This window comes from Marmota flaviventris, chromosome X (assembly GCF_047511675.1).
Source record: "Marmota flaviventris isolate mMarFla1 chromosome X, mMarFla1.hap1, whole genome shotgun sequence".
NCBI lineage: Eukaryota > Metazoa > Chordata > Mammalia > Rodentia > Sciuridae > Marmota > Marmota flaviventris.
Genome location: NC_092518.1, coordinates 62749818 through 62774979, shown reverse-complemented (window position 1 = coordinate 62774979; position 25162 = coordinate 62749818). Strand labels below are relative to the sequence as shown.

The window sequence follows — 25162 nt, the reverse complement described above, 5'->3', positions numbered from 1 at the left end:
GGAGCTGCAGGAAGCTAGCCACTCACCCATAGCAGTCCCTGAAAGGCTTGCACAAAGCTCCTTATCTGTTGGTTTACATGTGCTTTAAAGGAAAACTGGTAATAAAGGCAGCTTACTCTCTAGGCACAACCCTGGCTCTTAAGCAAGCCATATAACAGCCTGGGGCTAACTGAAGTGGTTTATTACTGATAAAAAGGAAGATGTTAGAAGGTTCCCTCACCCCCAGCACTGCAAAGGGCTCTCCAGGGGGGCTATACTGAAAGTAGCCATCTGTCTGTGCAAAGCAGGGCAAGTTCTTATCACCCATCTTGTCCAATAGGTCCAATGTTCCAGTCATGTGGGTACCACAAAAATACTAATAGAACTCCATTTCAGGTCAACTTAGAAACAATATGGCATGAACTGGACTTAGGTAGCTGTAAAAGTTCAATGTGTCACCCTGAGGTAACTTAATATTCTGACTTGCAAAGGAGGAGGGAGTTGCCCATGGTCTGGTTGATTTAAGGGCAAGTAATAGCTCAGGAACCCAGGCTTCCCTGACTTTACCATCCCCATGAATATCCAACGGATGTAATAAGAGTTGATGTACCTCTCCAAAGGGTCTTGCTCCCAAAGCTCCCGTAGCAAACACTCCCACCCCTTTCCTCCCTGGGCAGCCCAGGACAAAACAATCATCTTTCTCAGTTTTTTTTTTTTGTGTGTGTGAAATATCATCTTTCCATTAGTTTCTCTTTTGCTAACTTCTTTTTATTTTGCTTTGCTTGATTTGTGAGGTCCTGGCAGCCACCAAGATTCTTTGCTGGTCTATGTGGACCCAAAGATCCTCACCCATTGTCTGTTGCAGCATTGCTCACAGGGCAATCAGGCAGCTGCTATTTAATGCCTTCTGGTCAGTTGGGAAATTGCAGTTGAAAACTGAGGGAAGCCCACACAGTATGTGCCTCATAGCCTTGCCTTCCAGGAGTTGAGGATAAGAGTTTAGATCAGAGAACCTAAAACTATGAACACAATCACTTTCTTCTGGTCAGTGGCCCAGGTAGGTGTTTCTGTGGGTAATAGGATGTGGCAAGTGATTCCTGTTTAGATTAGGACAGGCTGTGAAATCAGAATATGATCCCAAGGTGACAGTTGTTGCTGTGCTATACCTCTGGTGGGCCATTAGATAACGTCATACACTAAGAGACAGAAGCTATATCCCTCTTTGTAGTCCCATAGCCCAAATGCAGGCAGCTACCTGGCTAGCATCTCTGCCCATAGGCCCAGGTGAAGGATGCCTTTCTGGTAGCTTGGCCTGACTATCCATCCCTCCATTTGACACATCATTTTCACTGACCAACTAGCAGGAGGTGGCCATCTCTTAGCTGGTAAGGAGGCAGCAGAAACAGGCCAACTTGAGATGTGCTAACTAGCCCTTGACAATGCACAGGAACTTCAGGGGCAGGTCTCTAGGTGTGATGGAGAGTTTGCTGCCATAAAATCTGTCTGGGATGCAGGGTATGGCTTGAATGAAGAACTTGTTTCCTCTCCTCTGGCTTGTTTTCCACTCCTGGGTGCCCACACCCTTCTTGGTTTCTCAATTTCCCTTCAAAGGCAAACCCACCGACCACAGATCACAGGCGTGCTACTGTGGAACAAACCACAAGATTGCATTTTAGTGACTGGGGGTCCCTCCTGAACCCAGAATTTTATTAGCATTCAGCAAAAGAAATATATGTCGTAACATACAGGCAGTGCTTCAAGATATCCAGATGTCAAGGAGAGCTAGGAGTGGTCACAGCTCAGGTTATTCTGTGATGCCTCAGAGATGGGGAAGGAGCCATTCAGGCACACACTTCCCATTATATACTGGGAGAGAAAGAACTCTTATACCTGGAGTGAGGACATACTGCAGTTCCTAATTTCTTCCCTCCTTCCCCCAGTCATTTTATTTAACATGACCTAAATATACATTCCTGTATTCTGACCCCCCACCCACCCCCGTATACAGCAGGGAAAGTAAGCACCAATAGTAACAAGAATAATAATTAAAGACCCGCCTATTAATAGACCCAACCCTCACACATATACATGCCATGTGGATTTTCTACTTTAGTGACTCTAGGATGGAAAAGTCGGGGATCAGGCCAGCAAGCCATCACCCTGACAGTCACTGGTCCTCAAAGTACCGTCCACATGTGAGTTGGAGCAGGGTGGGGGAGGGGAATGGTAGGAGGAGAGATTCCCCCAAAGCAGCAAGAAGGGTAAAGAAGTTCCCCAAAGTCTCTTTTGGGCAAATGTCACAATCTACTGAGCTTCTAGAAAGTCCCATGCAAGGGCTTCCTCAACGAGATGATTAATTCCTGATGGTGTGCACATCATTGCCATTTGTCTCCCCCAGTTTCTTGAGGAAAGAAGGTGTGGTTTAAATCCCTTGCCTTCCCTACTGGATGGAGAATGTTCCCAAAATGCTCCTTTGGAGAAACTCGATATGACAAATAGCACAACATGGGCACTCTGGTTTCAAAACAGAAGCACAAAACATAAGGAGGGAAAAAAAAAAAAAAAGTAAAAACAAGAGACATGAGTACTCTCAGGTCTACATATGGGGGAGAAAGGGTCAAAAAGAAAAACACAGAGCCAGAAAACAACACACTGTCTACCAGGTTCCACACACCTGATTCACCTGGCATTTTTCTTAGATACCTGGACATCTTTCATTGTTCCTATCATGAGGGGAGGGAACGAACAGTGCGATACAGCAAGGGTGGGGAAAAAGGAGAGAGGGAGGGCCATAGGCAGTTGAGATGCCAGCCCTCTGCACAAGCAGCAGCGATTTTTGTGTCATCTTTGTTTTGTTTAAAACTGTAAACAGCACCGCTTAAAAATAAAATATATCAGAAAAGAACAATTGATAAACATTGTTTTCCATGAATATAAAATGCAAACAATACAAAAATAGATAATTGACTTTTGATATATATATATTAAAAACAATTGGATGCAACATACATATGGGTAAATTTAAAGTCTCCCAGCTAACCTCCCCACGCCTCCCTCTAGCAACTGGGCCTGGGGGCCGAGGGCAGGTGGGGTGGTGGCACAGGTGGAAAAGCCATTGGCAGTAGGATGAGAGCACACAACCAGCCTTCTGAGTGTGGAAAGCTACTTCCCTCCTTGATACAGCACTGAGGGAGTAAGAGAGACTGGTGTTTACTGAAGCCTTTATCCTGGGAGGCTTGTGGCATTGGTACCTAAGTTAAAGCCAGATGGGCAGGGCTGGCTCTAACTGGGCACCAAGGCAGTACTTCCTTGGAGACTCTAAAGCACCAAGAAATTGGTATCCTGGCCCTGGGAGAGGCCTGCTAGATGGCCTTCCCTATCCACATTCATTGATCCCCCAGGGACCAGTTTCATTTGAGATTCTCAGGATCAGAACTATCTGACAGTAGACAGGCCTACTGGGTAGCAAGATGAGGGTGGCTACCCCTTCTCTAGTCACATCTTCCTTTGAAGTCACATCCTAAAGTATTATCCCAGGATCCTGCAATGGAGAAATGGTGTTCATCTGGTCATAGCATAGGAGGTGTGGACATGATATCTGGTGCATATTTGGTGCGAGCCAAGCAAGCACTAGCCTGTGTTTGGGGAGAGGCCGAGAACTTGGTTGGTTTTCCCATTGTCAACCTGAGCTGCCATCACCCAAAACCCTAGTGAAGTCCTCCTTCCTCCTCAAGGTTGCACCTTACAATTAGCCATGAACTCCTCAGCTCTATCAACTCAAAGGGGCCTGCTTCTGCAGCCATGTATCCTGACTGCCCCACTTTTGGTGGTGAGGATTTTGTCCCAGGGCTAGCTGGGGCAGTGAAGGGACTTGCAGGCACGCAACACCGTCTTAAACCATGAACTCCTACTCACTCCAGGTACTATTCTGTGGTTCATGACCTTCTAAAGCCCAGCAAAGTGTGTCAGGGCTATGGCCACTCCCCTTAAAGGCAGCACATCCTGCTGCACTCCCAAACCTGAGGGCAGCTCTCAGCCCTTGGCCAAAGGCTGGCCACATCCTTTTCCTCTCCCCAGATTAGGCTGGTGGCTCTTTTCCAGCGTGCTATGGACACTGATGATAGCTCTACTGCCTGCTGCGGCTGGCACAGTCCATATGCAGACAGGAGCTCAAGCTGCCCTGAAGGATGAGGCAAGAGGTGGGTTTTCTCCTGTCGTAAAGGCATTTGGTGAGTGTTAACTTCCTGCCAAATAGCTAGGCCAATTTCATCCTTACCCTTTCAGAGCAGCTTTGCTAAGAGGCCTGATGGTGAAAATCTGGGCACTTCTTTCTTAGAATGCTGTGCTTGGGGTGAGGGTCTTCCTCACCCTCTTCCATTCTCCAGCTCCATGGCAGATAGATTTCTTCATAATGTAGCCAAAATTAGAGTGGAGAGCTGGTCTGGGTCCCTTGAGAGGTGGTGTTGGTGCCATGCAAACACATGTGGTACTTCCAGGTGTAGCTTTTAGCAGCAGGTATGCCTGTTTTGGGGAGGGACATGGGGCCAACCCCAATCAGAAATGGTCGCAAAGACCAGCATGGATACAACCCCTGGCTAAGGAACAATTTGCCCACAAAGTCACCTTGACTCAGGGGGTCAACAGCATCTGTTCCCAAGCTAAATTGCTATACCTTAAGAATGGCTCAAGCCCTGTTGACTTCTCTTTCCAGGCATGAAGATGGCTGGGGGATGTGGTGGGGTGAGGGGCAGAAGAGGTAAGAATCATAATTTGGGTCACCATATCCAGGCAAAAACATACTCCATATGCCATTTCCAATAAAAAATTTTAGACAACCCCTCTTATAGCTGATTAAGAGAGGTTGAGCCTCACAAGATAAGCCTATTGCAATCCCTTCTTAACAGAAGTTCTTCGCCAGCAGTATTTCCAACCTAGTTTAATATAAAAATTGCATGGGCGCAGGAAATGGGAGGATGCCACTCATTTCATAAAGGGCTGCAAATGCCAGGCAAATCAGAGTCCTGCAGCTTGCAGAGTGAGGGCACGTCAGTCTTTCCTCTCAAGAAGCCTGCTCCTTTGATGATGCTAAGGACTTGGCTAATTTGAAGATGAAAGCTCTTCAGAGCCTGGAACAGCAGCTGAGATGCCTTTGGTATCCTGTCTTGGGAGTGCAAGCCTGGGGCCTCTTTACAGCATCCAAACGAAGGGGTAGGCAAGGCTTAAAGAACGTTTTGGTTTGGGGAGAAAAGTGGGAAGTAGTTTTCCCTGCTAAAAAAGCATAGTTGCTTCAAGCTCCACAGTCTGAAGTTTAATTCCTTGCTGGCTGGGACAAATGGATTTCTTCTTTTTTCTCTCTCTCTCTCTTTCTCCTGCATCCCACAAAACCCCAAGCCCTATAGCCAAGCCTAATATAGGTTGCTTCTCTTCCCTTATCTCAATTAAACGACCATGTTCCTTGCAATGAGATTACAAAAACTTCCTTTAGAAGATAAAATGAAAATTCAAAAGTGTCTGCAACTCAAGCAGTCACAGGCTCAAGAGAAGAAAAAAAAAAAAAAAACTGCTATTATTCCAGAGCTCAAGACTCTATGGCAGTGTCCATGAAAGAACTTTGCTTTGTCCTCTGCTCACATGTGGGAAAATTAGTCAGTCTATTACAGGTTTTAGTGTTTTTCGTCAAATTATGGCAGGCCAAGTTAAAAGGCCACCATCTGATCATGATGCCAAAGTCCACAGCAATATGCAGTGAGACATATGCTACTTGATCCTCTCTAAGGACAGCTAGCTGGGACAAATAGCTTATAGTCATTTGATGTAATGGTGGCAGCTATGCCAAGGCTGAAAGGAAATGGGGTAGGGAGGATCTGTACCATAACTTCACATTGCTATCAGCAAATAAGCCCTCCCCAATCCCTGTCTCTGCATGAGAAGCAGTACAGACTTGGCTACTCATCAGTGGCTCATTAATTACTAGGGGGAGAGAATAGGGGGGTGCTAAGGGTATAGCCTGCATTGAGGATGCATCATTCATATATATATATATATATATATATATATATATATATATATATATAATCACAAACTTGGCAACTGGAATAGGCACAAAATTATAGCATCCCAAAAATCTGTGTGGGTCACAAGAAGGAACCCCAAAAGCAGAAACTGGAGCACAGAAGCAGCAGCCTCCCTGGGCAGATGTACTTGAGCTGAATGTGGCCATAGATGGCAGAGAAGGAAGGGGGAAAAAAAGGTGAAACTCAGGGAGTTTTCCTTGGCCAAAAGGATTTTCAAGTTAAACAGCAACCCCCACCCCCACCCTTCTGCCCAACCCCTGATCCCCGTTCACATGCTCAGGCCCCATGCCCCTACTCCAGAAATGATGATGACTACTTGGCTAAATTTCCATTCACGGCAGTGGATGAACAGCTGGTGGGTAAAGAGGCACCTTGCTTGGACCTCTCCTTTGAGAGATCAAGGCTAGAAGCTCCGTAGTGACTGGGCTGAGGCTGGGAGGGCTCAGGTCGAGCCCTAGGAAGCTGAGGAATGCCATGGGTGATGCCCACAGGCTTGGTCTGGGGCAGAGAGCTGGGAATGAAACCTCCAGAATTGGAGGAGCAACTGGGCTCATCAGCAGGCAGCAGCACATCTCGAGGCCTGGCCCTCACACTGTGGGAGTTTTGTGGCTGGAGATTATAGCAAGGGCCCATGGGCAGAGGTAAGTGTGAAGGCCGAGCTAGCTGAGGCCCAGGTTCCCCGGGTGCTCTTGGCTCTGGTTCTGGCCCTAGCCCTGATGACATTGAAATGGCCACAGGAGGTATACAACAGGTTGCCTGCCCATATGGAGACTGGCTGGAAGACCCATCCAACTGGCTGGGGCTCATCCAGGCAGGGCCTGGTCCCACTGGTAGAGGACAGGGAGCCCAGGCAGGCCAGTCATAGGCCCCTGGGGGTTCAGTATAGAGGGACAGGGGACTGTCTCGGCCCCATTCTCCTTCTTCGTCCTCTTCGTCTTCATCTGAATCTTCCTGCTGGGCCTGAAGCTCATCAGATTCCAGGTAGCCCTGGGCCAAATGAGAATTGGAGAGCTCCAGTTCCAAGGTCTCTGCAGTGTCAAGGGAGCGGCTCCTCCTGTTGAGTGCTATGGCAGCAGGTGGAGGGCGAGGGTGCATCCCAGGTAGTCCCAAGTATCGAGGGAGGCTGCTTACACCCCAGGGCAGACCTTGGTAGAATCTGCTTCGGTAGTTGTTGAAGGCATGCTTGTGGTAGTAGCCCAGTTCGAAAGCTTCCAAGGAGGCTGCAAGGTCTTCATCATTGTGGAACTCAGGATTCTCTTCACACTTGCCTTCCCCTTCTCGTTCTACATCAGCGATGTCGAAGGTCACCATGGGGGGCAGCTCAGGGAGGTTTTGAGTGAAGGATGAGTCAGAGTCAGAGCTGCAGGACATACTGGAGAAAAGGTTTCCATTGCTGGTGAACTCTACCAGAGCCTGCGAGAAGCTTACAGTGGCATTTCCTTCCTTCTCAACCTCTTCTTCCTCTGGCTCCTCAGGAGGTGAGTAAGTAGGGTAGGCCCTCCTTGGAGATCCTCCAAAATTTGCTTCTTTCATATCTGGTTCAAACATGGCATCACTCTGGAAGAGCTGCATTAGACAAGTACTTTGATCTTTCTTAGAACAGGTTCCCTCAAAACGCTTCTCCAGAGGACGGAAATCCCTCCAGTCTGGCTCACTGCTTGCAGTGGTAGGGAAAGCTGAGGTGGTTCCCCGGTGGGAATTCTGAGAGGTTCCTGATGCCCCTGCTACCAGACCCATCACTGATGGGCCTAAAGGCCTCATCTGATACTCCAAGATGGGCTTCTCCTGCCGAGCCTTGGTCTCTCGCACCTGAGCCTCTCTAACACGTACCTCTCGGGCCTGAGCTTCTCGGGTTCTGGCTTCCCTGACATGAGCTTCCCGACTGTGGGCCTCTTGGACATAGGCCTCCCTGGCATGAGGCTCTCGGGTATAGGATTCCCTGGTATGAGCCTCCCTTGCATGAGCCTCTCGAGCACGTGCCTCCCGGGCCTCAAGCTGCTCCCGACGAAGTTCCCAATACAACAACTGCTTCTGGATGGTCACTAGCCGTTCTTCTTCTGTCTCCATTGCCCCAGGTGGCCGGGGGGAAGAAAAGGGCTCAAAGTTCAAGAAGGGGTCAAATATCTCAGTGCTGCGACCATGGAGGTCATAAAGACAGTCATCTGCAGGTGGGGAGTTTTCAAGACTGTCATCTGGCTCATAGAATTCATATAGTGCATCTCCACTATAGCTGTCTCTGGGGAGGCAATCCCTGCGGATAAGCCCTAGGGCCTCACCTGAATCATCCTCAAATCCAGGAGTGGTGGAGTCATAATAACCTTCATCACTATTGGGGGCAGACTCTTGCTGGTCACTCTGAGGAGTCAAAAGTTCCCCAGGGCCTAGGCCAGGATAAGACCGAACTGGGTCAAGGAGCACATAGCCCTGGTGGCCTGGAGATGTAGTGGGATGGTAGCTTAGGTTCAGATTAGGCCTTGGGTACATTTGGGCACTTGCCCACAGATATTCTAAGTCATCTTCTTCCTCTTCCTTGACCTCCTCTTCTTCCTCCTCCTCATCCTCCTCCTCTTCCTCATCATCATCATCTGGCAAGGCCATCTCCTCCCCACCTCCTTGGTAAGTCACCAGGCAGGAACTTCGTTTGGTACCATCTCGGTTGGCCCTCTGGCCCCCAGAGGCCATGCTATCTGTCATACTATCCATGTCCTGTTCTGCTATAATATCACCACAACCTGTCAGTGAGTCAAAGCTTTTCAGGGATGTAACATCTCCAAACAAGAGGCTCAGCTGATCTCCCACAGGGCCATTGGGTGGATTTACTTCTCCTGCCACCATCTTCTCCCCTGTTTCCAGGCTGTGGTGTTCGTCTATGTTACTGGCTTCAGGGTCTGGCTCAGGCTGCAAGAGTACTGAGGCACAGATCCCAGTACTGGGTTTTTCTGGATTTTTACAGGCTGTATTCTCAGTATTTGGTGAAGAAGACTCTGGTGCTAGAGAAATTATTGGCCCTGGGGTATCATGAGGTTTGGCATTATCCTTTCTAGGGTGTTGGGCAGTCTCCTCAGAGAAGGGCAGAGGGGCTGAGCTTGCATATTCATGAGACATTGCTCTGCCCCGTTCAGGTTCCTTGGCTCCTGGCTCACTTTGTTCGCCCCCAGCAACCTTGCTCTTTCGGTGACGGCGGATACTACTAAAAAAGCCTTTTAGGCCTTTCTTTGGCTTGGGCACAGAGGGAACCCTCTCAGCCCCTGTTTTTTCAATGGTTCCAGTCACAGGGGTCTTCTGTCTGGAGCCTGTCTCCAAAGCCTCATGGGCACTCTGGGAGCTGGGAACTTGGCAGGGTGACTCAGGCAAAGGTAAGGAGATGCCAGTTCCTTCACTGACAATGTCTTCAGGGCCACGGTCTGCTTCACTCAGGCCATCATGGGTCTTGCTCTTGCTTAGACCCTTCTTGGAGCTGCTTTTCCCAAAACCTTTGTTTCGTCCCCCTCCAAAGAAACTAGGCAGAGTACAGATTCCCTTCTTGCCACCAAAAAGTTTCATGGCAGTTTTCTTCAGCCTACCTGGGCCAGATGAGGGTGGCTCTGAGGTTGGCCCTTCTGTTGCTTCAGCTGCCTTGTTCTTGGCTCCTTTCTCTGCTTCCTGGTCCTGGATATCTCCAGAGGATGCTGCTCTCTTGGTCTGAGCAGCTTCATCCTTCTGGGTCTCCATGGTGATGTGGACAATTCAGGTATGTTTAGCTGGAAATGTAGTCTTAGGCTTCCAGGTGCTGTTATAACATCATCAGTCTGGAAGCATCACAGTGGGATCTGGAAGAAATGAGAGACAAAGAGAGAGAGAGAGAGAGAGAGAGAGAGAGAGAGAGAGACTGGTGAGCAAGCACCCAGGCTGGTTTTGTTTTCACAGGTGTCTATAGTCTCAGGCTTGAATGGAACCAGAAAGAAAGGGAAAATGTGGGGAAAACGTTAATCCACTCCATATGCTTGGTTGACTGGGCCAGCCCCCTCATGGGCCCCAAGGAAGTGAAACCCTATACTGAGCAACAGGCAGTTGTCACCAGGTACCCCCTTATTAGTCTACTCCCTTCAGACCTTAAACTCAGGGGAGCACTGAAGAAGGAGATCTGCAGATGTGTGCAAGGCCCAGAAGTGCTATAGGCTTAGGGAGAATACTGATTTGGCTCTAACAGCACAAAATTTTGGAAACACATCTAGCATAACAGCTCACTGAGTCCTCACTGGGTTTTACTGGATCTAGGCCACAATCTTACATTAGCCTAGGCTCTCATGGACATTTTGCCTGGAGTTAGGAAGAAAAGCAGACCAACAATTTCACCTCCTATCCATGTGCTCTGTAAATTGCCCCAGAACCATGCTCAGACCTTCAGACCCCTGAAAAGGAGCTTCACAGACTGGCAGATCAGGGCTGCAACACAGGACCCACTAAGATGATGTGATGGGCCCAGGAAAGGCACTCTCTGGGCTACCCCCCTCATATACATTATGTGAGGGGTGGACCTAGGCCAGACACTCTATTAGCTGTCCTGCTGGGAAGAGATTTTATTATTGCCCTCTGACAACTGGAACCCAGATTCCACTTGAGAACCAGGAGGCAGATGGTCTCCTCCTCTCATTATTTTTGACCAACCCTAACTCCCTATCTAGGAAGGGAACTCCTTGAATGCACAGCACTATATGATTCCTGCTCCTGGCCTAGGAGATAGACTCTCAACAGTTTTTTAAGCAAGTAAACCTGATACAAGCCACCCTTCTGGTCTAGGCTCCAAAACCTCAAAAAACCCAAGTACCAATAGAAGGGGAATACAAAGGGTTAGGGATGACACACCCCAACACACCTCACCATCCCCTGACTCCATACTAGGTATGGTGTATTTCAGTGACTATAGCCATTTGACTGCTGGATCAGTAATCAGCCTGCAAATATGCAATGATCCCCTCCCTGGAAAATCCCTTGCCAGTGTAACCCCTCTCTGTAGGGAGCCACCAGCAGACAGGGGGATCCAGGGTGAGAGAAGCAGAGGCAGAAACGCTGCTGGGAGTGAGAGAGCAAGAGAAAAACAGACCACTGAAGTCCTGGGAGCAGCTGGCCAGCACACTAGCCCTGTGATTGGTTGCTATAGTAATACGGCACACACTCACCTGCAGTGGTAAATTGTGGACCAGCACTGGAGAAGAGAAGATGGCAACAATACTCTAGCCTCTGGCCTCATTAGAACTCCTAGAATCTTAGGTCCTATCTTCCAAACATTAATTTTGTGCATGGTGCTGTGGTTGGCTTGACACTAGAATCATTAGTTTGAGCCAAGCTTCCATAAAGAGCACTTCACAGAAATTAATATCAAAATTGGAGGAATAAAATGGCTGGTTATCCAGAAAAAGAGGAAAACAAACAAAAAACAAAACCCATCTGATTCCCTTTCTGAAGAGATCCACATTGCCATTTGCTTAGGTTATTACGGTTTTGTCTATGTAAGATTGCTTGACATCACACTGTTCCAAATGGGTCCTCAACCAACAGCCTCATAATAGACAATGTTTCCAACCCCCAGACACAAACCATCATATAAACACACACAATCACCTAGAGTTCTCCACTCTAGGGATTAACAGGAATATGGGACCTATCATCAATTTGAATCCCCCATTTTCCATAGCATATATGTTTTTATTTCAGCCCTAAAATTACTGGAGATGGTGGTGGCAGCAAAGGAGTTGTTTGTGAAATTGTATTCCCTTCTGTGGACTTAGTGAAACAAATAATTCTTGAGCATTCAGTAAGTGACTGGCACTGAGCCCAGTGCTACAGAACAGACCAAAAAGAGGGATCCCTACCTCTTGCTTTTTGGGATTGCCTAGACCAACAGGGAGAGAATCCTATATGTAAGAATCTGAAGACATAAAATGATGCAGGTCTTAAAGAATGACTCTTGTTACTTTTTTAAAAAAACTTTTTGAGACAGGTACAGAACAGTAGAATTTATTCAGAACTTATCTGCAGTTGAAACTATTCCTACAATTTAGGCTTAGAACTAAAAATGAGATTATCTTATCTTGTAAAACCATTTTTTCATATTTTATTGGTATTTTTTGTACATATTGGTGGAATTTGTTAGACATTTGTACATGCACATAATATAACAATATAATTTACTCAATATCATTCTCCAGCATTTCCTTTCCCTCCCTTACTCACTCCCCTTTGTCCCTTTCCTCTACTCATCTCCCCGCCATGTACATCCACCCTCCACCCTTCTTTTCCTTTTTCCTCTCCACATATGGGAAAAAAAATTATAGGACCCTTTGTAACAGTGGTGTACTTTATGTTTTGAATATAGCCCTTGCTGCTGTGCCACTGAGGCTTATTTTTAAAATGAACACATTTCTTTTTCTTCCTCTCTCCCTTCCCCTTCCTAATCTCAGGGAAACAGGATTACCTTTCTTCCCCATACAAGACACACACCCTTGAGCACACACCCACCACAAAAGCAAAGTTACTTCAAGGATGACCAGTAGATCTAAGAAATGGCTCTCTCCCAAATTAACAGGAGAATTACAATTACTGACACAAAATACATGGAATGTAGCCTTTGAATCACCTCTTCAAAAACCACTTGTTTCCCCTAATGGGCAGAATCACAGCCTCTGGGACAATAGTCCCATGTTTCTCCTTTCTAGCTAGCAAAGCAATAAAACTTCTTTTTCCTTGTTCTCAAAAACCATATATTTGTTATCAGATTGGCATCAGGGACAAAGACCAAGCTGTCCGTAACACCCTGACCTTCTGAGTTTGGCTTATTTTGCTTAATATAATGTTCTCAAGTTCCATCCATTTCCTACAAATGACATAATTTCATTTTTCTTTATTAGCTCTTGTTAGTTCTTAAGGTGGGCAGCAGGATTCTCATTTCTATACCTTGTTAATATACCCATAGATAAATATGAAAAGCAGAAAGATACTCCCTGGGCTCAGAAAAGCTGCCTTGAGGAGGAAGCATTCAGTCTTAGCTTTGACAGGCTGGAGGGAGTGGACATGACAATGAACGAGTGGAAGGTGTAGGTCAGACTAATAAGTGTGGTTGGGCCTCAAGGAAGACTCAAGGGCCAAGTGAAAAAAATTATGGGCCTAGATATCCTTGTGAATCAAAAGCTGACTTGTCCTACCAGGTTTGAGGCTGGAGTTCCTGGGAACAGAGCAAACTGAATCATAAAGAGGACTGCTTTCCAGAACCTTGATGCTCTAGCTGGAGGACAGTCCCTTTGGGCCTTTGCTGACCTCTGACCTTATGCTCACATGCTCCCTAGGGGTAGAAGCTAGCTCTCTAAGGTCCCCCCCCACCCCCAGTTTGTTTGATTTTGTACCAGAGATAGAACCTAGGGGCACTTAACCATTGAATTACATCCTCAGTCTTTTTTATTTTGAGCCAGGGTCTTGCTAAATTACTGAGGCTGGCTTTGAACTTGTGATCCTCCTGCTGTACCCTCCTGATTCACTGGTACTACAGGCACACACCACCACCCTGGCTTTGCCACGCCCTTTACATTGTTCCCTTCTCTGTCAGAGGCAACTCAGTGTTGTGAAGGAGCCATGCCACAGGGCTAGAGCTCAAACCTCCAAACCATGCCAGTCTCCCATCTGTGAGGGGACTCTGAATAGGCCAAGGCAGCTCACTGAGCGTCAGGTATCTGTAAGATCAAAATAACTCCTCTACCTATGTCCTTACCTCCCAGATCCAACTGAAGTAGTGTAAGGATCAGAGGCCATGCTGGGCAACAAAAGACACTTTGTAAACTATAAAGTGTAAATGAGAAATATTAGCATTACTGTTATTATCATACCCTTCCAAGTCAGAACCTATTTCGTAGTCACGAGACCATGTATATAAGGTTGTTCAAATGGGAAATTCATTTGCTGAGATGAAGAATCTGCTGCCTTGGATTATGCTGAGGCAGACCTGACTGTAAGGGCATTTTAAATATGTGTGTGGGGTCCTCCGTTAAGAGCAGTGTTTAAAGCCCGTGTGTGTGTGTGTGTGTGTGTGTGTATGTGTGGTGGGGTGCATGAACTAGGGAGGGATGCAGATGTTTCTGGGATGTATATTCTCTGCCCCTAGTTCAGGGCCTCCTCCCAACCAGGCCCAGGTTCACCTTTGTTGGCAAGAACCAGGCTTATAACTGTGCCATCTCTTACCATCTTTCTCTTGCATTGTCCCTTCCAGAGCCATGATACCTTCCATACTACACACACTCTCTCTCTTTGCCAGGGTCCCACAGGTCACTGGGAAGGAAGGTAACAGGGGCTGGGCTTGGCTTGGCTTGGCTTGCCTAGCCCTGCCTAACTACCTCTGCCCCAGGCTTCTTTGCTAACCCACCAGGTCTCAAAGCTGTCCCTCCTCAATGGGCTATGCTGCCTTGGTTTAGGACCACAAGCATTTACTAGGAGAGGTGGCACAGAAAGCAAAAGGAACAGCAAGGGACAGACTATGTAGCTTGCATAGGCTGGGGCTGCCTTTCCTCAGTGTTCCTGCCAAGAAAATGTCCCTGCCAAATGCAGGGCCCCTCAACCCGCAGGCTTCTCAATCAGTGTGGCTAAGTTTCAGGTGGACTGGTAAGTAAAGGAAACTCTTCCAAGTACTCTGTGGTTCCTGATAGTCTTCACTTGCTGCAGTTGCTGCTATCATGGCAGGAAATTAGCTATAGTTAAAAATGGTAGGGTCACCTCAGCTCTCAGGGCCAGCCGCAGGTCATTTTGGGACAAGTGAAAGGTCAGCTACTAGGACAGAACTTCTCCCCTCAACTCAAAATATAGGCAGGAGACCAGCCACAAACCTGCCCTGGAGATACTTTTGGACAGGAGGAAACAGCTGCAGCTTGAGCCTTGCACATTCTGCTCCCAACCCTGCTTCCTGCAGCTAACTTAGCCAACATTGGGAAGGTTGAGTTCAGAGAATAAAAAGTATATGGATTTATACAGTAGCTCCAGAGGCATGGCCTTGACCAGCTTCAGTTTCCTAGGCATGTTTCAAGAAGTCTTCCTGGAAACAGACCCACTGTGGACCTATCCTGGTCTTCTGTATATTGGAGGAGGGATGGTGAAAAAGAAAGATGAGAATGGGAAGTCTTCTCCTTCCAGAGAGTACCCAGTTCTGCTGTAATCAGTTCTGCCTAGCTAGGGGAAATCTAGCAAGTTATTTCACATATTTATACCTCAGGTTTCTCAACTGTAAAACAAGGCTGTTGAGAGTGTCAACGTATTAAGGCTATGTAAGCAGCAAAACTCAAATGAAGTACCAAATAAAATGCATTACATAGCAGAAGCTCAAAAGTTCATAGTAACTTTAATTAATATTTTATTCCAACTATAGTTGAACAATTTCTAGCAGTAAAGTCATCCCAGAATTGAGTAGGGTGCATCCTAGGGCTCTATGGATAAGTCCCCAACCCCCTTAGTTCTCAGGTCCCCAAAAGTGAGGGTGATTATACAGTCATCCTACAGGGGGCTTTACTTGCTCATTTAACCAGATTTAATATTCAAGGACCCTTAAAAGTCAGCTACTGGCTAACAGCTCTGGATCACCTGGGAATTTCAATTAGTCAGGTTCTCTAGCTCAGGCCAGAAGGTTCAAAATTTTAAACTTGGCTTAGAGTACCAACATCAAAGAAAATGCAAATCATCAGATCTCCTTCACCTATTTATGGTACCTGTAAGTTTACAAAGCACTCCCTACCTGCCCATTTGCCCTTCCCAGTAACACATTAATCAAGCCTGGTGGAGAATGGTAAGTCCCTGTCACAGAGAAAGAAACTGTATAAGCTTAGGAAAAGACTTGTCAAAGGTCATACAGTGGGATATGACAGAGCCACACTAGCTCTCAGATTTCTTCAGTCCCAATTTCATGCCACTCTGCTGCACTATGCAATTACCCAATTAAAGCAGGAAGACTGAGCTACCAGGACTTTCAAGGTTTTCCTCACTCCTGCAAGAGCAATCATCTCTCCTTTTCATCCTACCCTGTTCCAACCCCAGAGCTGAGCCTCCTATGCAGCATTTCCAGTTCTCACTGGCTGCTGCTATTTTGGCCCCTCCCAGCACATTCCAGACAGCCTGCCGACTTCATGTAGGGGCCACCAACCCAGCCTGAGGCTGCTCTCCTCAACAGCATTGCTGCTATCACTATAACACCCAAACTGTGGAGCATGTCCCTCTGCTCCCTACTTTCTTGGGAAATAAGTTTGAAGGATCCCCAAAAAGTTCAAACAGAAATCTGCCACCTTGAACAAAGATGAAGAATTTGAGCTATTTGAAGAGAATGACCTCTAAGATGATCTGGAATTTGAAATCCCATAGCAAAGGCCGTTTCTCAAAAGTTTGTTCAAGGCCTAACAATGGCTGCCTGGCTTGGTACTCTTTGGTGGAGCTGGAAAGGCTTCTGACAAAGCCCTTCTAAGCTACCCCTGCAACCAACCCCTTCTATAATTTGCAGCCTTCCTGCTGAGGGCACCTCATCTCCAAGGGACACCTCATCAACTCCAGATGCAGTGCAAACCCCAAAACCTGGTTTTCTCCCTGCCTATTCCCCACCAGCCCCTTGACAGATTTGCTCAATTCATTCTGGCAGGCCTCAGTCTCATTCATCTCTCTCAAATGGACCTTCCTTCTTCTTACAGTCACTACATCTAGCACACAACAAGATCTCAAATGATGCTGGTTCAGCTTAATTCTAATTCAGCTAGTTTGCCAGTCTGAAACTAGAATGCCATCTCACCTCTTCTAGGCTGTGTGGTTTGGGAAAGTGGCCTAACATCTCTGAAACTCAAGTGCCTTATCTATAAAATGAAGAAAATGCTACCTACCATGCAGGATCCTGGGAAGGATTAGAGATGATCACTGTAAAAGCAAATTGGTCACTAGGCACAATAAAGAGCCCTTGTGATGGGGCTTCTTCCAGTCATCTTCTCCTCTCCAGCTCCTTAGCTGCCATCCCACATCCTCTAAAGATGACACAAGCCTCTTAGCTGAGCTCCCTCTAGTCCCTCCCTGCGGCAACGCAGAAATCCCTCCCCCTACCTCACCCCTCCCAAGTCATCCATCCTGCACACCCTTGCCAGATTCATTTTCTTACAATCCTGATTTCAGTGCAGCACTCCTCTACTTACCAAATTATTCCGCAGTGCCTACAGGATCAGGGCCAAACCCTTTTGTCTGACCTTCAAGGCTTGCTTTCCCTACATGCCCCTTGCAGTTCTCTCAGCTTCACATTGCTGCCTCCTGGCCTCAGCCCTCAATATACAGGGGCTTCTCTCCAGTCTGTGAGTGTGGTTACACAAACACAGCTTCTCCCTAGACATGGTCTTACTTATCTTTTTTTTTCCTTCCTTTTTTCCAGTGCTAGGGATGGAACCCAGGGCCTTCCTCATGCTAGTAAAGTGCTCTGCCACTGAGCTACACCTCTAGTCCTGGTGATTCTTCTGGATGCCCCAGCTTTCTCTTAAGGCTGCTGAGGTCCACTCCCTACCCAGCGCACCTTGAATGACAGTACCTTTCTCTGGTTCCCAAGTTTCCTTAGAGAATATATCTGAGGTGGGTAGCCTGTCTGTATAGGCTTCCACTAAGTCAGTAACAGCCCAGCGAACGTGAGATCAGAGTCAAGCTCCACCATTCCCCACCAACTATCTAAAATGAAGAATAAGAAAGAAGGGCTGCGGTTGTGCTCAGTGGTAGAGCACTTGCCTAGCATGTATGAGGCACTGGGTTCGATTCTCAGCACCAAATATAAATAAATAAAGCCCATTGGCAACTAAAAAAAAATTTAAAACGAATAAGAAAGGAGATAACTTCAGGAAAAAAGATAAGACAGGAAGGCCTGAGAGGAGCAGCTGGGGTAAGCAAACAATGGAGACCCCTGAGTTTCCTATGTAGCCATTTCCCTCTACTCACCATACCCTGTGTAGAGGTCAAGTGAGAAAACTGAGGCTTAGGAAGGGATAAGGAGAATGTGCTTTGAGGAAGAAGTCTTAAAATGGGGGGAGGAGGGGGCTACGTGCTTTGGACTTACATGTATTCTTAGGAAAATCTTTTCCGTGTTCAACACCAATTGGAGCAGAGGATCCAATTGTCCCTGGTTGCCCTCAAAGGCTGGAAGAGATGCTGGTACTGTGCCCAATTTTCTAGTGGATGCTGAATCAGGAGGCATAATGGGGGCCACTAGGTTGACGCTGGGGGTCCTAGGACTTGCTAGGAGGCTTGGGCACTTAGCTGGTTGGATTTAGTCCACTACTACAGGCAGGTTCATTTTGGCCTCATTCCTCATACTAGTCCCAACATTTTACTCTTTCAAAATGCACTAGGTCTGGCCTGTAAATATTTCCAATATATCTAGAAAAAGGGAGGTCTGGAACTGGCCTGGCTCAGCCCTGTCTTTCTTTAAAAAGACTTAGCCCCCAGAAGGGAGGGCTGAGCAGATGGGAGTGAGGGTTAAAGGGTGTTGTCTAGAGAAAGGGGGGTTAGTATCTGCTTGGAAAAGCAGCAGGGGTTTAAATACCTGTGGGAGATGAAAGCAAAGAGGACCCTGGGACAAGAAATGTAGATCAAAGGGTCACAAAGGCCCTAGCAGCATTAGCATGCCTGCCTCTGGCCCTACTAAACCCCCTAGGGCCATTTTCTCCATGGTCCTTAATTCCCAAAGTGGAAACGGGGGAGCAATGCACCTTAACTCAGCTGGCATCTGCACCTCTGCAGTGGTTCTGGTTTCCCTGCCTGGGCTCACCTACAGGCAGCCACCAAGTTAAATCAGCATGCACAGGAGATGAAAAACTGCAATTATTTAATTCAGAAAACAGAAGTTGGGGGTGGAGTTTAGGCTTAATGCCTGTGAAATCTCCAACGGATTGTTATGTAGAAGAGGAATGGTAGCTGACTGAACTCAACTCCACCCCTAACACACACACACACACACACACACACACACACACACACACATGAAAGTCTTAACTATACCATGAGAGGCTCAGATTAGCTTTGAAAAAGAACTTCCTGGTAGTAATATGAGTGATCCAGGAATGAGTGACACAGGAAGGCTTAAAATATTTCCTCTGGGGGCTTAACCTTTATCATTTAGTTTATCTTCCTAGACAGGATTTCAAGCAGGAAAATTGATGGAATAACACTGGACATCTCCCCTTCTATCCTCAGGTTAAATTAGTTAAATATCAGGTAATATCAGTTAAAAATCAGTTAAATGAGGGTACTGGAAACCTCTTTGTTTCTACAAGCCAGGCTTACTGTTATTTCTCATTCCATTATTCCCTGGACCAATGGAGCAGAGCTATTCCCCTCATACACACTTTTACGAGAATGTGAATGTAACAGTTCTTGAGGAATTTTTAACACCTCTACTATACTAGGAGGGAATCATTAAGCTGCCAACTTCTTCCAACTATCTTCCCTCCTTCTGAAAATTTCAGCTCCCAATATATTGCAACTAAGACCAAGACTCAAAAGAGACATGAAAAGGGCGATGGGCTCACCTACAGGCAGCCACCAAGTTAAATCAGCATGCTTTCACTGGGGAGGGGGGGAGTTGAGAGGAGGGAGGTAGTTAATGAGATCTGCATTAAGTGGAGGTCCCTGGAGACTGTGACACAGTATAAAAGGCTACAACACAGGAGACAGTAGCCTCTCCCTAAATAGCTATATGACTTTAAGAAAGACCCTGTTGCTTTCCAGACTCAGGATTTCCATTTGCAAGCAGAAGGGTCTTAACTGGTGCTCCCAAAGGTTTGTCTAGATGAGAAGAAGGGGTTCATCAGAGTCCTAGAAGACACTTCTCAACCCCTACCACATTAGTATTTAGGCTCCATGTTCTCGCCGTCCCTACCTTGCCCCATCAAGGCAAAAGATAGGCCGAAATAGTGAAACTTCCCTCTGAAGACAATCTGCCTGCAACTCAAAGTCCAAAAGTGGCCTCTAAATGACTTCCAGCAGGTTTCCAATCCCTTTCTAAGACACCTTTCTAAAACCCTTTCAACAATTCTGTTTTTATCATGGCATATTTATACACAAAAATACCAACCCATCCCCCAATTCCCCACTCTTCAAAGCCTCCTTCCCCCAAAAGGATTACATTGCCATTCCACAGTCAGGCATTTGGAAACACCCACCACTGGGCCCCATTCTCTTCTCTACCTTTGAGACATACTATTTCAACCAGAATAAGCTCAATCACCTTACTCATACTGCCTGCCAGTCACCCCCTCCCATTCCTAATTTTGCTGGCCTTTTGCCTACCAAACCCCTCTACTTTCTGGCAGCTTCCCAGTATGATCCCCCTGTACATACAGATCTTTCATCTCTCTCTATGGCAGTTTGCCTCCAGGCTTATGAATCAGCAACCAAAGGTATGCAGTCTGGATTCTGAGCAGTCCAGTCCCCGAGATGAGATTGTTGTTGAGGGGATATATCATAATATATTTCCTCTTGCAGTTACAATTCGCTCCCCTTCTCCACCCTAATTGGACATACTCAGTATATGTCTGAGCCTCGAGTATTATTACTCTAGTCATTTTCATATGGATGAGAACTAGCACAAGTTGGAAAGGTAAAGATCTTCTCAAAAGCTCTACAAAGGCAGTGAGTCCTTCCAAAGCATTCATTAACTGCTCTGTACTCCTAGGCACTGAGAGGGTTGTGGCTTAGATCCAGGTTTCATTTACTCTGCTGAGGGGTTCTGAGAGAATCCAGACATCTGGTATATCAGGGAGACAAAGCAGAGGCAGGAGAATTTAATTATAGTCAGCCTCCTATTATAATTTAAGCTCAAAAATGAACAAGAGACCCAGGCATCCCTGGAAGAATTCTGAGAAAGAAGAGGTCATTATTGGTTGGAAGAAGCAGGCAGGAAAGGCACCAAAGAAGGTAGGCTGAAAACTGGGGCCTAAGAGGGATGAGGATTTGGAGAGGTGTGTCGGGTGAGTGGGTTTTGGTATTAAGGAAGAGAATTATACAGAGCAGATACATTAGGTGGCTGTTGGACTGAGGCAAAGGCCTTAGGCAGGAGAAGCCTACCTTCAAGTACAGGTTTACGGCTGGGGCCTGGACAGTATAGGAGGTGACTGTTGTGTAGTATCTGCAGTTCTAGCTGGGATCAAAAAGGTCCCAAACTAGCTTCCCCTAGGTAAGGGATTCTTTAGGTCTCATTGCCTCACCTCAAAGAGCCCTGCAGCTCATAGAGCTTTCCACTCTTATAGGTTGATCAAAGGTCTGAGAAGAGCCTGCCAAGCCTTTTGGTCATTCTCTCCCTCCTGTTCCTCAGGAAAGCCAAGAGAGCCTATTGCCAGAGGTAGAAGATGTTGCAGTGGGTGGGGCCCAAAGAGGGGAGCTACACCGCGGGAGGGGTCTCTGCTGGAATCCCAGAGGGTGAGGCAGGGAGTTCAACAGTGCAGTGCCCTCTGCCCTGCTCATGCCTCTGCTGCTGTGGTAGGCTGGGAGAGCTGCAGAGGGAGGTGTTTGTATGCTGGACAAGGCTAGCCTTGACCCCGAGGCCCACTCCAAGGCGAGCCTGGACAGATGGAGGGCGACTCTTAGGGGCTAATCCAGCTGCTGCCTGGGGCCCCAGGCTGTGGTGCGCCTGGAGGGATTGGCCCTTCACTGCCAGGGAACCCAGGCGAAGTCTGATGTTCGGGTGGTCATCAATGTCAGAGGTGCCTGCAGCAGACAATGACAGCGGCCCAGCGGCCTGGGTATTTTAAGTAACTGCGAAGTTGTAGGGTTTGGCTGCCTCGCTAGCTCTCTCACACACATACTGTTTGTTCCTTACTACAATAACTGCCCTCTCGGTTTCTGGTTCCGAAATCCCCCCACAACATAGTGCCTATCGCAGTTATAAAATGGGAGGCTGCAGAGAAAAGCACGGCTAATGCCCTCCAAGGGGAAAAGAGGCGAGGCGAGGGGGGAGACAAAGCGGCCTTGCAGCTCTAACCCAAGGACTAGCTTTTGCTGCTGCTCTAACCCAAGGACCTGCAAGAGCCAGGCTGCTGGCCCGCCTGCCAGCGGGGGCGGGCGCCAGATGTGTCTGGAGGCCCAGGAGGAGGGGATGCGGCTGGTTGAGGCTGCAGGACCAAGGTTCAAGAGGGAAGTCAGCAGCTCACAGGCCCAATTGCGCTCCCCTGGGGAGGGCACAGGCAGTGTGAATCTCCCAATTCACGCCAAAGCCAGTCTCTACTGGGCCCAAGCTAGAGCTTCTACTTGGTCTGCAGAGAGAAGGGAGAGGCAGGAGATGCGCAGCAGAGGGGAGGGGCCGCAGCAGGGCCGCGGGGGTGAGCAGTACCCGCGTAGCACAGCTGTTCCAGCAAATGTGCTACAACAAAGCTGTGTAACTCCCGGCCTACGAATGCACTGCTTGGGGTTCTGGCTGGTGGCGCCCCACCCGGGACCGCGCGGCAGCACGTGCAGGCCCATCCCCGCCTCCCTCGAGAGCCCAGAGGCATTGCACAGTCTAGCCTGCCCGCCTGCCCGCCCTTTCCACCATACCCCTAGCCACGGTCGCCCGCGCCCTGAAGACTCGCGGCCGCTTAGCTCCCCACTGGACAGTTCGCAAAGCGGGTTCCGAGGGAAAGCGTTGAATGGCCCGGACTCCAACCGGCCCAATCTTTAGTGCCCTCCTCCAGGCGACCAGAGCGGAGCACGCGGGAATGTACCCGACCGCCGGCAGGCGGAGGCTCCTGGCTGCGCGCAAAGCTTACCCGGCCGGGTCCTGCTCCCAGCCCGGTTATTGTCTGCCGCGCCGCTCTGGCCCGGGCCAGAGTCTCAGCTGTTGCGGCTGAGAGCGCCGCCACTGCTACTCCTGCTGCCGCCACAGTCGCCGTCGCCGCGGCTCCAGTCACCTCCGGCACAGACTCTCCTTCCCCAGGTTCTGGGCAGCTCCCCCATTCCCCCTCCCCACCCCCCCGACTCCACGACCACAGGGTGGGGCGTCCGTGCCATGATTGGCAGGTGTGTAGCCCAATCGCTAAAGTGGGAAGGCGTGCCCGAGCCCGCCCACTGTTTTCCTTGGTGCCTTTCTCTTTAAATGCAAATAAGCGCGGGCGTGGTGTTGGCAGGGGGCGGGGAGGGTACGGAACCCCTTGCTGGGGCTCCGCACTCCCGAAGCCGGGCGGGTTGTGGCGTGGCTACAATGCCAGCTCTGGGGCCGGTCCCGCCCAGATGCGGCTCACAGGATCCCTGGAGCTGGGTTTCGGTTTTGCGAGCACTCGCATTTCCGTGGTCGCTGTGCATTTGCGCTGTAGCTCCCTGGCCTCCACCAGGCAGTTTATCCCCAGAACTTGAGGCCGGTGGGGAAAAACGGGGTAGGGAGATTGTGGCACCTGGAGGGACTGCAGAGCCCCTTGGCACCTTGACTGGCCCGCCCTTAGACATAGAGGCAGGAACTGTGGCTCCTGCTCCGAGGCCACGCAGAAGAGGGACTCACCTGCCAGGAAAGTCAGCTGCAGCGTCCCAGCTTCCTTTGCTTCTCTAACACAAGGGCCCTCAGGGTCTGCACCATAGAGGCCAACTGCCACCAGTTATCAACCGGCTCACTGCTGCTCAGAGAACTTCTCCAAGGTTACCCAGTCCGCCAATAACAGGGCAGAATTGGAATCCAGAGCCCCGGGCTCATCATCCCAGGCTGCTTTCACTTTTCTTCTCTGGGAAGATACCTGCTTCATAGTTTGGCTCTCATCGAAATTCCCCACCTCCCAGAGAACATGGAGAACAAGGTCTCTAGAGTGCTCTCCACCTTTAATTGTGAGCCTGACAGTGCAGATCCTTTTCACTGAAAAGTCTGCATATTGAGAGAAAAATCTTGTCTGGGCCTTTAACCGGAGGTCATAATGAGGACTGAGTGAGGAGGCCTGCACTTTACTGCCTTTCCCTTTATTGTGTGTCTGGGATGTGGCAGGGGGCCAGCTGTGTTTGGGTCTCTAGCCAGAAGACATTAAGTCACATTTGTGGCTGCAAGGGCCAGGTGAGCAGAGGCAACAAAGAATCCAGTTCTACCACTAAGTCAAGAATATCCAGAAGGCCCAGCCCTAAAACTCTGTGACTGTCTGAAAAGGTGGGGAGGGGGAGGTGATTAAAGTTGAGAGGAGGAAGGATTAGAGAACAATGTGAGACAATTTTTCATTTCAGGAGTATTCTTTGCTGCTCTACAGGGTCCTGTCTGCCTTGAAGAGATCCAGTTGCTGAACTGATAGAGGTGGACTGCTTTCCCTGCAGTTGTGGGGCACAGGAACTGACTGACATGGCTACTAGGACTGGGATCTGGTTTCAGCTTTGTCTTGGACTTGCTGTGAGACCTTGGCCAATGCCTTTTCCTCTCTGGGACAGTCTATCATCCTATCTCCACAAGGATGGGGTAAGCTCTATAAGTTCAACTCAATTCTTTATATAATATTCTTTGATGTTTCTTGACCTTCTATGACTTTCTGTACATCTCCAACAAAAAAAATCAACATCAAACATCACACCCCCATCCTAGTCCTGGGTCTAAATAAATGGTAGGGAATAGGCCTAACATACAACATTGGTAAATGTCAGATTTCCCACCTAGATGGCTGGACTGTTGTGTTTCACTGGAGCTATGCTTTCCTGATCTGCAAAGTTCTGATTCTTATTTGTTGGGCTTGATTTGGAAATTTTCTTTTCTTTTCCATCACCTCCATCTTAGGCTTCCCTGATGCCTTGTGCCTCTGTTTACTTGCTTTGGTCTCATTTCACTTAGAACCTTCATTCTCTGAATTAGGTCAAGATTGTAATTTGGAGAAAATGCTTTACAAATCTGGAACCCAGGGAAACAAAGACCTAGCACAGTTTCGGCTGTGGGAACAGAAAGAGAGAAGGTATGCATGGTAGTCTGGGGTGGGCTTGAAGTTCTCCTGAGCACTGTTGAGCTCCTCCTGTTACAGGAGCTAATCTGCCAAGCCTATTGCTAGCCACCAAGCATTCTTCCACAGCAGTCAGTTTTGGAAGCAGTGCAATGTATGCAGGTTAATTCATCACTCTGAGTCTCAATTTTCTCTTCTATCATATGTCACAGAGTTGTTGTAAGAATAGAC

The 25162-nt window shown here is 48.1% G+C and overlaps 2 protein-coding genes across 2 annotated transcripts in view; both read right to left on the bottom strand.

Moving 5' to 3' along the window:
- Arhgef9 (Cdc42 guanine nucleotide exchange factor 9) overlaps positions 1-22837 on the bottom strand; it is a 542919-nt gene extending 520082 nt beyond the window's left edge. Inside the window, exon 1 of the mRNA XM_071606159.1 lies at positions 22811-22837. The gene's annotated coding sequence lies outside the window, so the exon portion shown is untranslated. The remainder of the gene's footprint in view (positions 1-22810) is intronic.
- Amer1 (APC membrane recruitment protein 1) lies at positions 6356-22899 on the bottom strand. The gene is made up of 2 exons (XM_027935761.2): positions 22811-22899; positions 6356-9862 (listed from the first exon to the last, which is right to left on the bottom strand). Exon 2 carries the CDS (start codon positions 9762-9764, stop codon positions 6366-6368), a length of 3399 nt encoding a protein of 1132 aa, XP_027791562.1. The 5' UTR covers positions 9765-9862; positions 22811-22899; the 3' UTR covers positions 6356-6365.
- Between the last annotated feature and the right edge of the window lie 2263 nt (positions 22900-25162).